A 16,020-nucleotide genomic window follows, 5' to 3' on the forward strand; every position below is an offset into this window, starting at 1 on the left:
TTGGGAAAGTAAAAACATATTTTTAGGCGGTCGTCCCGTGTTAAAACGGTAACAACTTAAAATAATTTTTTTATATCATTTTTTTTTTTTATATATATTTTTTTTCATTTATATATTTTTTTCTTTATATATTTTTTCTTTACATATTTTAAGGCAATCCACAATCAAGATTTTGTACTTTATATAAAGGAAGTTTAGTACAGTATACGGTATGGTACAAAACAATCCCCTATTGAAATTGATAGTAGTTCACAAAATCCCTTTTAAGGGTTGCGCGACAGACGAGAAAAATGTCAGGGGAGAGCATTGCTAATAGGGCATGACCCCTTCAATGGTTCTACTGCGGGCAAAAAAAAATAACATAATGCCAAAAAACATGTTGCACAACCACATAATAATGACATCTTTCTGTCGCTAGATTAATTCATGGATGCTATCGCTTTCTAAGGGACGCGATATAGCCCGCGGGTTATTGCAGTAACCGTCTCGTCACCCCTCTTAGTTTGAACTCCTGCCGCAGTATAACAATTGAACTTGAAAAGACAACAATAGAACAAATGTTAAGGACAAGAACAAAAGAGACAACACTGAAGCGTAAAATAGAAAGGACAACAAATTTTCAATTAAAATAGAAACGCCTTGGATTTAAATCTAAAATTGTTTAATAATCCTATATATACACATACATTTTACTGTTGATAAGAAAACAAATCAATTCCCTTCTGTACAAAATTTGTATATGACAGCATTAAACTTTTTGTTGTATTTTTAATACAAACGGGACTACTTTTGAAATAATACCCGTTACTCGTACAGTTAAAAGGGTATACTAAGTTGGTCCTTCACAGCGTTTTGATCTTCTGATTAAGATCATGACACCCTCTTCAAGATAATTACAAATTATCTTCGTTGGTTTTGGATCATAGTCTTCCTTACTTTGAGGTATACCTTTTTTTAATGTTTTAAAACATAGAATTTTATCATATAACAAGAAAGAAAGATAATTTCGGGAATAGGAGATTTAAAGATTCTAGACCCTTGCAAATGGAAGCATTATATGTACAGAGGTTTCCGTTCATTAGTAAACTAAAAATAAGAAAGAATGCTATAGTGGAGTGCCTTGATCATCAGATAATTGTTACTAAGATAAAGGGAGCAAAATGCAAATGAATATATAAAAACACTATGTCAATATATGGGAATGTGGGCGTTGGAGTGGTCATGGCACACTTTTCTTTAATGTTCGATAGGTGTTGATGAGACAAATACAATTTAGTTGAATTGTTTTTCTATCAAGAAAACTGTGCAATTCACAGTCTTGGGTGGTTTGTGGGTGTTCAAAAAAATGTTATTCTCCTAGCATAAGAACTGTACGCGCTATATTGTGGGCTTACAGCCGGGGTGGCACCCTGCTGAATGAAACAAACTGGCGCTGCGCAGGAAGCCCAGGAATTTGCATGTCCCAATGCCCTAGCTTTTGTACGAACAGACGGTCAGGGCTAGATCGACCTGTTACCCACTATTCGACAAATCTAGTATAGAAATTAAAGAAATGAAGAAATTACAGCTTTAAAATAAAGTCGTACGGTTTTTTTTTTTTAATTTTATGCGTAATTATAAAAAAAAACAAAAAAAAAATAGTTTGTCAAAAAAAGCACACAACTTATAATTTTTTATATTTTTAAAAAACGTTTGTTTGATTATACGTATGGAAGCAAAAAGATATAGTTTTTCGATGCAATAAAAATAAAAAATCTTGGGGAGGTTTCAACCTGAAAGTATGATACTGGTACGCGAGGAAATAGCCAAACGGATATGGCTAGATCAACTTACCCAATGCTGCTATGGTGCTATGGGTTCGGTAAAGCTTCCTCCTACTCGCTTTGCTTCTTGTATATCTAAATCTTCCTTTTGCCCCCTTTAGCTAAGTAATGGGTCAAGGCACTCGACTATTGCCTTCTTCTTTTTTCTTATAGAGAGTTAACATTAGAGAATCAGATTCCACTGGGATCCAGACGTATATGCCTTCTCTAAATGGTAATGGTACACTCTTTTTCAGTGTTCATAATATTTTGTTATTTTTGTGAAGATATATTGACGCACCAAAAGTTGATTAAATCGGACCAGCTAATTTCGTTAGCTGAATAACGGGTAAAAATAGTCGAGTAACTCGATTAAAGCGTACTCTATTATTATTATTATTATTTTTTTTTTTTTTTTAGAAAATATTGCTCACATTTCAGAATTCATGTTTTATATTTTTTAAACCTAATTTGCAGGCCTAACTCGACCAGCGATATACCCATTTCCAGGAGGTCAATATCCTTATTCAATGCTAAGTTCTGATATGTCTCAAGTGGCTTCATGGTATGTCTTCTATAAAACGTTTTTAGTTATAATATAAATACCTAGTTTTATTTATAGGCACACGCCCTCTGTATACTCTGCATCTAGTTTTAGGACTCCTTATCCTTCCTCCTTACCGATAAATACTACACTTTCAAGGTAAAAACACGTTTTGTAACATATGTATACTAAGCCACCCATGCTCTTACATTTATCAAGCCATTTTAATACTAGCGCTGTTGTGTAGCTATTATAAATCAATAAGAAGGATAACAATAATAGAGAAATGGTAATAGCAATAAAAGGATTGGCTTAAAGCTTTTTTAATTAATATGAATGATAACGTTCATCGTTAGTGCATATAAACTATTTTGAATTATTATATTTATGATGTATTATGATGATTATAATTATGATGTATGATGTAATAACTGATTTAATTTAATAACTTACACAGGTAGACAGCCATAATTTTCCACGAACCAATTATAGTTTACATGATAATAGATCCTCCTAAGTAAAAGTCCCATAGAAACTTATCTTACCTACAGTTTCCATGGTGTATCTAAGAAGATGAAAACCGATGTTTGCCAACATATGGAAGTATTTTTATACACGTTACTCGCATGGTAAAAAGGTTAACTAGATTCGTCGGAAAGTATGTAAGAGGTAAAAGGAAGCGTTGCCGACCCCATAAAGTATATATATTCTTGATCAAGATCACTAGCCGAGCAGTGTTTCTTGTCAGAATGAGATCTCGGACACTATAAAAGCTAGTTGATTCGGACTTGGCATGCAGATTGCTGGGCTTACTGCTTTGCGCCAGCGAGCTGCCATGGCCACAATCCGCAAAAATCTGTAGCGCCTACAGTTTTTATGGTAGACAAAATTTTAACTGAAATGATTTTGTCTTATCAATACCTATCGAATGATGTAATAAAATGTTGCCACGCCAACCCTAATGCACACAAACGTCGAACACTCTTAAATCTGTCTGCCGCCCACATAACATATACTGAAATTCCATTTTTATTTTGATCCCTTAAACTAGAGTAACGGGTATGTGATAGAGGCACTCGACTATAGTGTTCCATAGCATCCAGAGACAGAATAGACTATTTTTTAGTAATGCCGTAATGTATTCGGAGCGTGGTTCAGCAAAAATATGTAAGATAATTCCAATAACGTAGGCAACGTGATTTAATATGAGGACAAACATCGGTTTTTTGTATTATATTATATTATATTTTATTCATGAGGACCCAGCAATCGTGAAAAACTAGGAATGGTTCGTAGAAATTTTACAAAGTTAAAGTCCATCTGGTTTTAGTTTAATATAACACAAATCCAAGTTTGCATCAAAATTATTAGCACGACAGGCATGCAAAATTTTAATCAAGCAATTAATGAGTTTAGTATACCACGTTTTAAATAAAATTATTTTGGTAAAATTGGTAATACACGATTGAAAACATTTTTATAAGGCTCTGCAGGACGACTGCAATGCTTCTAGCCTATACAATTACATTCTTTTTTTTGTAAAATTTTCTCTTCGGTCAGATTTATGTTTATTCCACATATGCATACCTTAAACTTTTTTTTAAATTTATAATATGTTTATGTGGTGGCTGAGTTTTTATTACACGTCCCGTGTAATAACAGTATTCCCATAGAATAGCTCTTATTAATGCTTTATTTGCAGTGACTTCCCTTTCCGATTTTCGCCTAGCCTTTTACCTTCAGTGCACGCCACGTCGCACCATGTTTTAAATGCGCATACTGCTATTGTGGGAGTTAACTCCAAACAAGAATGTGGTGTTCAGGATACAACAACGAACAATAGATATCCAAGGTAAGTGCAGAAAGTGGAAGTTTTTTAACAAAAATGCAATAAACTGGAAAATAACAGAAATTATAAGATAATGATTAATTTAAATTTACTACTGTATGTCTACAAGTTTACAAGTTTTTCCAAAATTAAATTGTTAATTCTGAAGTATTAAACCTTATAATCCCAATCAGGATCACTAGCCAAGTCACCTAGTCATATCTGTCCTTCTGTCCGTCCGTATAATAGCTGAGATCCCAGAAACTATAAAACTAGAATGTTGTTATACACGCATAATACAACGCATACCAATGCGTTCTTGAGATTAAGAAACAGTGGAAGTGTATTTTAGTTGGGTACCACGCCCACTTCAACGTCCATAACGCTAGATCTCGTCTAGGGTTTCAATTTAATGTTTTTGTCCTAAAGTAAATGGAATTTGTTTTTTAATATTAATAACCGTCTACATTCCAACACATACATACATACAACTTTTTCAAAATAATGTGTATAGGCTTAATTTTAGTCCATATCTTAATCTCATTCTCAGTCCCCTCACCTAAGTAACAGGTATTTGATAGTCGATGCTTGATTTAATACATTTTATTTAAGAACTGTTAAGGGGCTTTATAAAGTCGAGTTGTTTATATAAAAATGTTGTTGCAACAAATTATTTCTACTTTAAATTTACTGCGCTTTTGACATTTCAATTTAATGGGTGGGCGATTTACATCCGCCATCTTTAATTTACCAATGGCTTTCTTCAATGCACATACTCCCTTACACAAGCATAAGGTACAAATAGACAGGTTTTCGGATATATATAAACTCACTCATTGGTCCTCTCAGTGACATAGCGCCTGCGCATTTTTGTCAACCCTTAAAATGAACGTTTGAATTTTATTTCCCCTTAGTTTTAAATTTCGAAGTCCTATATTTTCAAAAATTACCAAGTACTTCAAGGATATTAAAATATAAGAATAATTTCAATACATTTTTGTATGCCGCAAATAAGTAAAACCTATATTAAGCTTCTTGTAGACCCCTTCTTACTCTTATTAATAAGAGATAAAACCACACCCACTTCTATGACCAGCCGCCCCATCACAAAAACTATTTATATGGTAATTTCCACAAAAAAGTTAATCAGCCGAAGTTCATTTAAAGAAACTTGCTTATAATAGAAAAATTATAGAATATAGAATAGAATAGAAGAAAAAGTACTTATTATTTGTTTTATTTTAATATTGGCACAAATATAGTGTTTATTTATTTCACTTGTGAGACTTAAACTCTCCACTAAGTAAAAATTCAGGCAAATCAAAAATGTGATCCAGGATCCAAACCGAGTTGATCTAGCCTTGTCAGACTGTCCATGTAAATAATGTGATTTCGGAAACTGAAAACTCGGAATCATTAATTATTTAGTAGATCATATATTACATTTTCGTCACAGAAGTTGATATCAGAACTTTTGATTGTTGTGCCATCGGCACTATATTTTTACCTCGTTAAGAGGTGTTTTTGTTTGATATCAAAAGTTTTTGTTTTATATTTAAACAAATCATGTTAGAAAGGGGTACACATTTTAAAATACCTTTCTAATAACATGTAGCTTTAGTAGTTTATTAGTTTTTAATAATTTGAGAGGACTCCGAGAACATCCGATTTTGGCAGTTGTGGTTATCATAGGACGCGTATTTTAATTAGGAATACAAATAGGTAGATATCACTTTTACACTTTCACCACTTTTTCTCCCACACCAGTTGATTTTCTTAAAGATGGTGTGTAATTATTTTACTTTTTAGATTGATGTTAGCTCGAAACAATCGGTTACTGTAGATTTTCATTACTTCGTGTATATTTGTATAGTAGTCGCCTTCGCACAGCCACACTGGACTGTCGTTCACAGTGATGAATGACCACATTTTTATACTCGTTACTTGTAGAGTAAAAGAGTATACAAGATTCGTGGAAAAGTATGTAACAGGTAGAAGAAAACTTTTCCGACCCCTTAAAGTACATATTTATATTTAGGATCACTAGTCAAGTCGATCTAGCCATGTCTGGGCTTTCTACGCAGCGCTAGTTTGTTTCAGCGGGGTTCCATTCACCCGCAATAACGCCTACAATCCGCGAAAATCTGTATCGCCTACAGTTTTTATGATAAAAACAAAATTTTAACTGAATTGTGTTTGTCTCATCAATACCTATCGACTGACCAAAAAAGATAGCCACGCCCTAGCTTTGGTGCTATTTGACATATAACCTTCTTAGCTTGGAAATAACATTTTTTAATTAATTCTGAATTTCGAATTAAATTTTATCAAAATTGGACGCCTATATCATATAGCGGTCATAGGAACAATCGGGAAATTATTTGGAAAATAATATGAAAAAATGATTCACTAAAGTTGATTATTATATAACTGCTCGGGTATACAAACTTCGGCTTATGTGCTAACGCCATTAATTTCATCGTTTTTAGTCGATGTATATTTTTTCTTTTTCCATACCTGTAACTGCATTATAGCTTTTTGAAACACCATTCTCGCTACGTTACGCAATTTATTCCAAAGCTCATGATACTAATATCGACCGTCCCTAAAACTTTCAAGCATATCCAGTTTCAAAACCGTAAGGCCAGACTAGCTTTGAAAATACTTTGTACGTAAAATATTCGTACGAAGTATACAATCCTGTAAATTTACATGTAAAGAATATCTCGAAATGTACACCAATATATGTCTACGTAAAAACAAACAATTTTTTCTTAATGTAACCTTCTAAATTTATATTACTATGTCAACTCTAATACATAATCGTCTAGTAATTAAAATATGTTTTATTTGATTTGCAACAGGGTTACAAATAATAATATGGATGAGAGTTTGCTATAAAATGAGCGTGTGCGCAATAGCTCTTACGCAGTTATTTTAATTCGTGTCGCTGAGTTGGCTTGGTCTCTTGTTCGGATAGAGTTCGTACCTTTATCGTTAAGTTTTATTTGTAATGGCCGAAAGAGAGTAATTCGGAAAATTGTTGTGACAGTATATACAATTTTGCGAAAATTTATATAAGCAAACAGTTTAATAAAAAGGATGCCTAAAAATAATTAATAAATATTTCGGAAAAGTAAAACAAATTTTCTTAATCGTCCTGCTCGTTGGAAGACAAAAACTAAAAGTGTCAAAATTGTATGCTTAAAAAGAAAAAAACTGAATAGAAACTTTTAGCAATAACATTAAAAACCTTTAAAACGGCAAATGCGTGTGAAATATCTCTTTCCTTTATATACTAAAAATATAATGTTCAAAGTAATTGTTTAAAACTAAAATTTTTAGCAAACAAGTTTCAAACTAAACCAAAAGAAACTAATTTTTGCCTAATTGTTAAGCCATGAACCACTAAAATGAAATAATTAATAAAAATGTGAACAGAATTTGAAAATCTTAACTAAAGTTTATATTCAAATAAAATTACTTGCATGGCAACAGGCGAGCAATGATCAATTTTTTACTAATAATACGTTTGCCGACATTTAAGAAGTAAACGTAATTAAATTAACTCTCATGATTCAAAATATACACATTTAAATACATACTTATTTCAAAGGTGTTTTACAATGAAAATTCATAAAACAAAAACCACTCTATGGACATTCACAAAATTGTTTTGATGCCATAAATTGAAGAAATTACTAAAATATATACATTTTTTAATATTGCAAACAGCTTATATAAAAAAAAAGACCTGATAAAATTAATTTTATATAATGTCGAGAAGTAAAACATATCCAACAGTTAAAAAAGATTAAAAAAGATGGAAGTAAATGGAAACACGAAAATTAAAGACAAATTTATCAACACTTTTAGGAATAATAGTTGTAATTTTAATATTTTCGGCTTGTAAAAATCATAGACTTCAACAACTAACTAATGTTTGACATTTAAAGGACCTTAAAAGTAGGTTTATTGAAATACCTATAATGCCCAACTGTGGAACATCCAATGGTGGAAGGACATCGGATTTAAAAGAAATATCAAACAGCAAAAGAAGTAGTCGCCATGAAGAACAACGATTGAAGCAACATAAGAAATTCTTTAATAATTTAAAAGCGGTTCAGGACAATCTTGGTAACTCCCGTGATCAATATAAGGTATCCACTAACAACAGTACTAGTGATGATTTTGAAAACATCTTTGTTGTTCCATCAAGAAGTTCGGCAGGAATAGCATCGTCGTTATCCGAACTGCTCTTAAGCCAGCATTGGCAAAACAGAAAGACACCAGAAACAGATAGTTATCAAGAAGAGGTTTTTCGCAATCATAATGAACTATTTTCCTGCATATACACTAATAGTATGCTAAATCAACAAAAATGTTCGGAGCAGCAGCTTTTGGCCACGCAACTTTTTTATGCACGGCTTCTTCACCCACACTTAGCAGAACAAGAATCCTTTTCTGAGAAATTCACTGATAGCGCCGCAAATATGATTCATCACGCAGAATTAAAAAAGCCCATGATTGGACATAATGAACTTCCACGAACCCAATCTTCGCAAGATAATAATAACAATATTGAGTTGACGAATGATTTAGAAAATTGTTCAAGATGTGGTGATCAACCAATATTTAAATTTACTAAACTTAAAAAAAATCAGAAAACTGTGCAAAAGAATATGCAGGAATTGGAAAATTGTAATTCTATTTTAAATAAAGAACAGAAAATTAGCCAAAGTAAGGAATCCAAATGCACAGATGACTATGATCTACAACACACGTGTGAGTTTATCCGGGAAAACAAAAACGTACTTATCGACGTTAAAAATAGACTCGAAAAACTTTCTGTACTATCAGCTAAATTTAGGAAAAGCCTGAGTGCGCGTCAATATTATGTTGATGTAAATAATGGTTCGGATTCAGCCCTTGAGGCAACTGTGGGACGACAACTAGATGGGAATTGCAAGTCAATTGAAAGCGTACTGGAACAAGTAAAACGGCTTTATAATAAGTGGAGCAGCGCTGAGCTCTACTACCGTCGAAGTTTACAACGCTTAGGACTCACATCAGAAGAAGGTGTTGAATGCAGTCCTACGCCAACGCACATTATTATGGCTTTGGCTGCAATAGCATTATCAGAAGAAAAGGAGCTATCAGTGAAGGAAACCACTGGTATTGACTCAAAGCTCCTCGAAATTGAAAGCGTGTCTATAAAACCTAAAACACTGAACGAAATAGAGGATATAATATTACAACTATCTTCAGCTGTTAATATGCATCAATCTAGTGTACCTTGCACCACACCTGATGTATATAGTGATGGAGTCAAGAGCGATTTCGTAGAAACAACTTTAATACCCAATTGCATTTGGCATACTAATAAGCAGAGATTTCGGCATAAAGAGGAGGGTGAGCATTGTACCACCGCAGCTGAAATTATTTTAGAATATGCTTCATTGTCTTCATCATCTAATGCAAACACGATACGCGTGCCTGACACTTTTAGATCTGTTTCCAACTTTACTGACGCTATAGAAAATTTTAGTGTCACAACACAGTCTCCTAATATTTTAAACAACAATCGTGAAGGCTCAGCTGTGTCAATCATTTCCGATCCTTCATTTTTTCCTGAGTTTTCTACTGCACCTTCTACACCTTCGACAAGTAGTAATAGTGGCTGCTCGACTGGAATAGTATCTGGAATTTTTGGATTGGGTCACAATCGCAGAAAACCACGATTCGCAAGGCGTATTGAAACTCAGACTTCAGATTCTTCTAAACCTAATGTTATAAAAGAGAGTGACGATCAGGAATTATCTAACCATCTTCTTACTTCGTCAAAATCAACTAAAACAGCAAATAATTTGTGCCCTCAAATTCTTACGACTACACCTTCAATTAAAATTGCTGTGACAACGACGCAAGAACGTTCAATAAGTAACATGTTCGAAGCACGGCTTTGTGCATTATCGACAGATACTGGATCCCTCGAGTCTGAAATTGTACCAATGCTGGATGCTCCGTATGACTTAAGTATTGGAACCAAGATAAAACCCATGTAATTTTTTATTAACTATATACTTTTATACCCTTGCAGGGTATAATGATTTCAGTCAGAAGTTTGAAACGCAGTGAAGGAGGCGTTTCCGACCCCATAAAGTAGATATATTCTTGATCAGCATCACTAGACATGTCGATCTATCCATGTCCGTCTGTCTGTCTGTCTGCCCGTTTCTTAGTTGTAAAGCTATCGGGCTAAAACTTTCCCAAAAGTCTACTTTCTTTTGCAGGTAGTATATAAGTCGGAACCAGACGGATCGGACAAGCTCCCATAGGAATAATCGAAAAATCATTTGTTTAATAATATCTTTGGTGTTTTTTCACATATTTAATTCTAAATTTCGAAGTAAATTTTTCAAAATCGGAAGTCTGTATCATGTAGCTGTGCGGAATATACCATGAAAAATGTATATCTTTGGTGTTTTTGGACATATAACCTTCTACGCTTGGAATAACCATTTCTTAATTAGTTTTGAATTTGGAATTTATTTTATTAAGATCGGGCGACTACAACATATATCTGCCATAGGATCGGTTGAAAAATTGGTGGGAAAAAAATATTGAAGAATTATATCTTTATTGTATTTTAGCATATAACCTCCAACGATTGGTAATAACATTTTTTAATTAGTTCTGAAATTCGAATTTAATTGTATGAAAATCTGTAAAATCTAACATGTAGCTGTCAAAAAAACGGTCAGAAAAATAATGAAATATTTTTTTTTTGTTTTAATATCACTGAAGCTGGCAACAATCCTTAAAAATTGTACATCGTGTTACTAACGTTAAATTTTTCTTATAACTGCAAAGGTATCCAAACTTCGGCTTGCTGAAGTTAACTTCCGTTCTTGTTTCTTTTTATAAAGATCGCATGTAAATTTGTGCCCTCATAGGAACAACCATCAAAGTAACCCAAAAAAGAGAACGCTATTGTCGATGTCGTCGACTATGAAGTAGCCTTTACTTAGCTCAATGGAGATGGTCTATAGTTATAGGTTTGGAAACGCTCCCTTCTACCTGTTACATGTTGTCCGATCAATGCAATATAGCTTTTTACTTTTCAGTAAAAACTACATTTCTACAAAAACGAAAAAAACCTAGCACAACACAATTAATCTGTAAAGTATAGAAACTCAGTTTCATGATTTTATTTTAAAAACTCTGAAAAGAATGCTCTAAAACGATTATTTATATACCCGTTATTCGTAAAGTAAAGGGGTATTTATTGATATTGATGTGGGCAATCTTACCATTCTCCCAAATTTCAAAATAGTACATTTGACCTTAATATCTCAAAAGCTATCAAAGATTCAAAATTTTGATTTTTGATTTAGCTTCGTAAGCAGCGCACTTTTGTCTCGTCAATATCTATTGATTCATCTAAAAAAGTTTACCATCCCACTCTAATCCCACAAACGTCCATAACACTTTTATCTGTCTTGCATCATATATTAAAATCGCGGGTAGGGGGCGCTTTACAATCTCTCATTGGTGCTTGTATATCTCCGACTCTCTTTTGCTCCATTTGGTTGAGTAAGGCGTGTTTGATAGGTGAGAAACTCGACTTTAGCGTTCTTCCTTAGCCAAAAATCGTCGGCGGTTTGTGTGACACCCTTGATTGAGAAAGAGATTCCGTAAGAACTTAATGATATTGGAAATTTTAATAACTTGAAATTTGGGATTTAACAAGCTTTTCTATTGGTGCCTACTCAACGAGTTCCACGTTCACTCTCACCAATCGCATAACCCGGTAGAAATTAAATGCTTCTATATTTATTTATTTAAATTTATTTAAATTATTTAAATTTATATATACTTGATCAGCATCACTAGACGAGTCGATCTTGCCATGTCCGTCTGTCCGTCCGTTTCTACGCAAACTAGTCTCTCAGTTTTAAAGACTTTCCCAAAAGTCTTCTTTCTATTGCAGGTAGTATATAAGTCGGAACCAGCCGGATCTTACAGCTCCCATAGGAATTATGGAAAAAAAATGTAAAAAGAATTATATCTTTGATATTGTTTAACATGTAACTTCCTACGCTTGGCGGAAAAATAATATGACAAAATTAAGTTTTTGGTGTTTTTATACCGGTTACTCGTTGACTAAAAGGGTATACTATATTCGTCAGAAAGTATGTAACAGGTAAAAGGAAGTGTTTCCGACCCCATAAAGTACATATATTCTTGATATTCAGGATCACTAGCCGAGTCGATCTAGCCATTTCCGTCTGCTCGTCCGTTTAATTATTTTTTTATTAGTTCTGAATTGAGGTTTTAATTTGATCAAAACCGGGCGACTATATTATTTAGTTTTTATAGGAAAGATCGGAAAATGGGTGGGAAAATAATAAGAAACAAATTATAGATTCAGTGTCTTTTGACATATTATCATTTAATATTGGGAATATATTTTTTTAAATTTTTGAGAATTTAGATTTAGTTTAATAAAAATCGAACTACTCTAACATATAGATGTAAAAAAAATAGTCTGGAAAAAAAGAATGAAATAATTTTTTTTTAATATCACTGTAGTTATCCTTACAAATTTCTCATGGTGTTACTAACGTTGATTATTTCTTATAACTGCAAGGCTATACAATCTTCGGCTTATCGAAGTTAAATTCCTTTCTTGTTTTATTATTTATCGACCTACATTAGAAATCTTCGACGAATTGCACAACTCTGTAGCGGCCGAATCGAAATAATAATTAAAATGATTTTATTTTGTCAATAGTCGTGTCAACTCAATCCACGAATGATTGTTTGAAATCGATGGATAATAACGAATGTGTAAACTCTGATATCATGGGTAAACCCTGAGCATGAAGAAGGTGGGAAGTTCTAACTATGCGAACAAACTCCGGACTGGAAGCAAAGAACAAAGTCAGGAAATGTACTAACATTTTTTTGAACATGGTTAATTTTATTTTATTAACCACATGTTTTTCCATTATCTCAGGCCAAAAATCTCGCGATATGGGGAGGTTAAGATCGATAGCTGTGGTGCCGGGGAAAGTTTTACTATCGATAGTTATCTTTTTGCGCTTGGAGAATCAGATATATTGAGCTGCGATTTCAGTGCATCGAGCAGATCCGTGTTATTTCTGCTGTTGTAACTTATGTAAAGGTGCTCTTAGTGAGCCGCCCTATAGAGCTTGCCTGTCAAAGCAACTGTGTGACATGTCTAATAGGCGGCTCACTATGAGCCATAAATCACCGCCTTGAATTTTGTTGATAATCTGCAAACAGTAATTTCTTCTTCCGATTAAGAACGCTGGAAGCATTTTATTGTACTTTTGTGGGCACCACTGTTTTTTTCTCTGGGCGCTTCAGAAGAAAGACAAAAAAGGCAAAGATAATACAATAAGAAAAAGCATAGTTTAAAAAAATTGTTATTTATCAATATGAATATTGTTATTTTCTATTATTACTAATATATTTGCAATTATTTTCATGGATCCTATATGGTTTTACCTCAAAAGTTGTATAGTGAGATTTAAAGTAAGGAAACTGGTTGTAAAGGAAATAACAGACCGAAAAAATGGCAGAGCAATATCGAATGGCGTTTAGTTTACAAATAGGAAATTTTGATAGTGTTGGTCTCCTGTATCACAGTAGTAGTTTTTATACCCTTGCAGAGGGTATGATGATTATAGTCGGAAGGAGGTGTTTTCGACTCCATAAACTATTTATATTCTTGATCGGGATAAGTCGATGCGAGCCGATCTAGCCATGTTCGTCCGTCTGTCTGTCCGTCCGCCCGTACCTCCGTTTCTGAGCAAACTAGTTTCTAAGTTTTAAAGCTTGGACATTTAACTTCCTACGCTACGCCTGTGCCATAGGAACGATCGGAAAATAATATAAATCAAACTACAGCCTCGGTGTTTTTTTGGCATATTATCTTATTCTTCTGGGTATATCATTTTATGTATGTTTAAGAATTTCGTAATAAATTTAATAAAAATAGGACGAGTCTAACACATAACTTTTTTAAAAAAAGTAAAAGAGTGTTTAATGTTTTAAATGTCTTAAATCTTAAGTATGCTCCGAATTATAATTTATTAGTTTGTGCGTCATTTTTAAGACAATAGATCATGGTTAACAATGGTGCAGTTAAACTATGAATTCATTTTTAATGATACACACTTGAAGTCATTACTAACATTAAAATCTTTTAAAAATGATTAAAAAATTGAAAATGATGTTCATATTTTCGTTATTTAGAGGTCCAGCACTAATTGCAGTAAATCGTTTGGCTAATATATAATATATGCTTTCGGAAATATAATTTTATTATGCCTCGCCAGGATGTACAATATAATTACTAAGCGATTTACGTTATTCTTTTCAGAAACTTGGATACAAAAAATTCATCGAATACACAATCAAACGACGCTAAGGAGACATCAAATGATAAAAAAAAACCGCATATCAAAAAACCACTAAATGCGTTTATGCTCTATATGAAGGAAATGCGCGCTAAAGTTGTTGCCGAATGTACACTAAAAGAATCGGCTGCTATTAATCAGATTTTGGGAAGACGGGTAAGAAAATAACTAAAATAATTTCGATAAGAAAGGTTGATTCAAATTCTATTGGAGTAGAAAAGTTGTAGGATCTAAAGAAATGTCGCTTTCGTAAAGCAATCAAAAGCTAAAATAATTTTCAATAAATGGACATTTGGAATATGAAAAAAAAAGGACATGTGATTTAAACGAATTTTCGATTAAAAGTACATATATTATACAAACTGCTTCTAATGGATTACCTTATTTGTAGTGGCACGAACTTTCCCGCGAAGAACAAAGCAAATATTACGAAAAAGCTCGACAAGAGCGCCAATTACATATGGAATTGTATCCGGGGTGGAGCGCACGAGATAACTATGGTTATGTGTCAAAAAAGAAAAAACGAAAAAAAGACAGATCGACAACGGATTCGGGAGGTACTGCACTAAATTCTCAAAATGTTACTCTTTCCCTCGTTTTTTTGCATTTCACTTTTATATTATTTCATTAAATCACATACACATACGCATTAAAGCACACATCTAACATCAACAACTAACTACCCCACAACTAGAAATAACAAAATAAAAATACCTCTACGTAATTTGTGTAAATACTTGCATTATATTTAAATATTGTAAAGTACCTAAAAAGAGTACTCAAATGTATCTCAATCTTGAAGATTAACATCTTTGCTTTTGTAGATTTGAAAATAGCTTAGACGAGTTTAGCCATAGTTGGTCAATGTAAACATAGATACTAATCTTAACCTTTTAGAAATTGGAATTGATGAACTAACCTATTTGTATTAAACATCATAAAGATCATAAAATCAGAAATATTTCGTTTTATCTATTTTTATGGGGACATAAAAAGTGGAAAAGGACATGCAACTGATCGTGTCAGTGGTCATTGCGTTTAAATGCATCTTTAGAAACTCACGTATAGCATTTTCATTAAATATTTAAATGCAGTTTTGGCATTAGGAATAAACTTTTTTTCTATAAATATTAAAAACTCATATACGAACACGAAACACAAACACAAATAAAATATCCCGCTATCTTACAGCCAATTAATTGCGATAAAGAATATTAAAGAAGGACCAGAAAATGTTATTTTTTTTTTTAATATCTACAAATTGTAAAATCGTAAATTTAAAAAAAAAAAATTTGTTTCTGCTTTTTAAAAATTTATATTTTATAATATTTAATTTATGAATTATAAAATATCACAAAAGGGTGGGGGGGGGGGGGGTGGGGATTGATGGTGTGG

The 16,020-nt window shown here is 32.9% G+C and overlaps 1 protein-coding gene across 16 annotated transcripts in view; it reads left to right on the forward strand.

Annotated features, from left to right (window-relative positions):
- The window catches only part of LOC108024899 (protein pangolin, isoforms A/H/I/S), a 59,562-nt gene that overhangs the window by 16,490 nt on the left and 27,052 nt on the right, over window positions 1-16,020 (forward strand). For 3 of the 16 annotated variants that reach the window (XM_017095055.3, XM_017095054.3, XM_050886883.1), the window contains exons 6-10: window positions 2,280-2,367; window positions 2,425-2,505; window positions 4,049-4,198; window positions 14,589-14,781; window positions 15,017-15,182. In XM_017095055.3, the coding sequence (XP_016950544.1) occupies window positions 2,280-2,367; window positions 2,425-2,505; window positions 4,049-4,198; window positions 14,589-14,781; window positions 15,017-15,182 (678 nt within the window). Of the gene's footprint in view, window positions 1-2,279; window positions 2,368-2,424; window positions 2,506-4,048; window positions 4,199-7,209; window positions 10,236-10,274; window positions 10,337-10,416; window positions 10,937-14,588; window positions 14,782-14,841; window positions 14,989-15,016; window positions 15,585-16,020 lie in introns of those variants that run through there. The other 13 variants (XM_017095058.2, XM_017095056.3, XM_017095052.3 and 10 more) reach the window with 11 other exon arrangements.

The sequence above is a fragment of the Drosophila biarmipes genome, chromosome 4, assembly GCF_025231255.1.
Source record: "Drosophila biarmipes strain raj3 chromosome 4, RU_DBia_V1.1, whole genome shotgun sequence".
NCBI lineage: Eukaryota > Metazoa > Arthropoda > Insecta > Diptera > Drosophilidae > Drosophila > Drosophila biarmipes.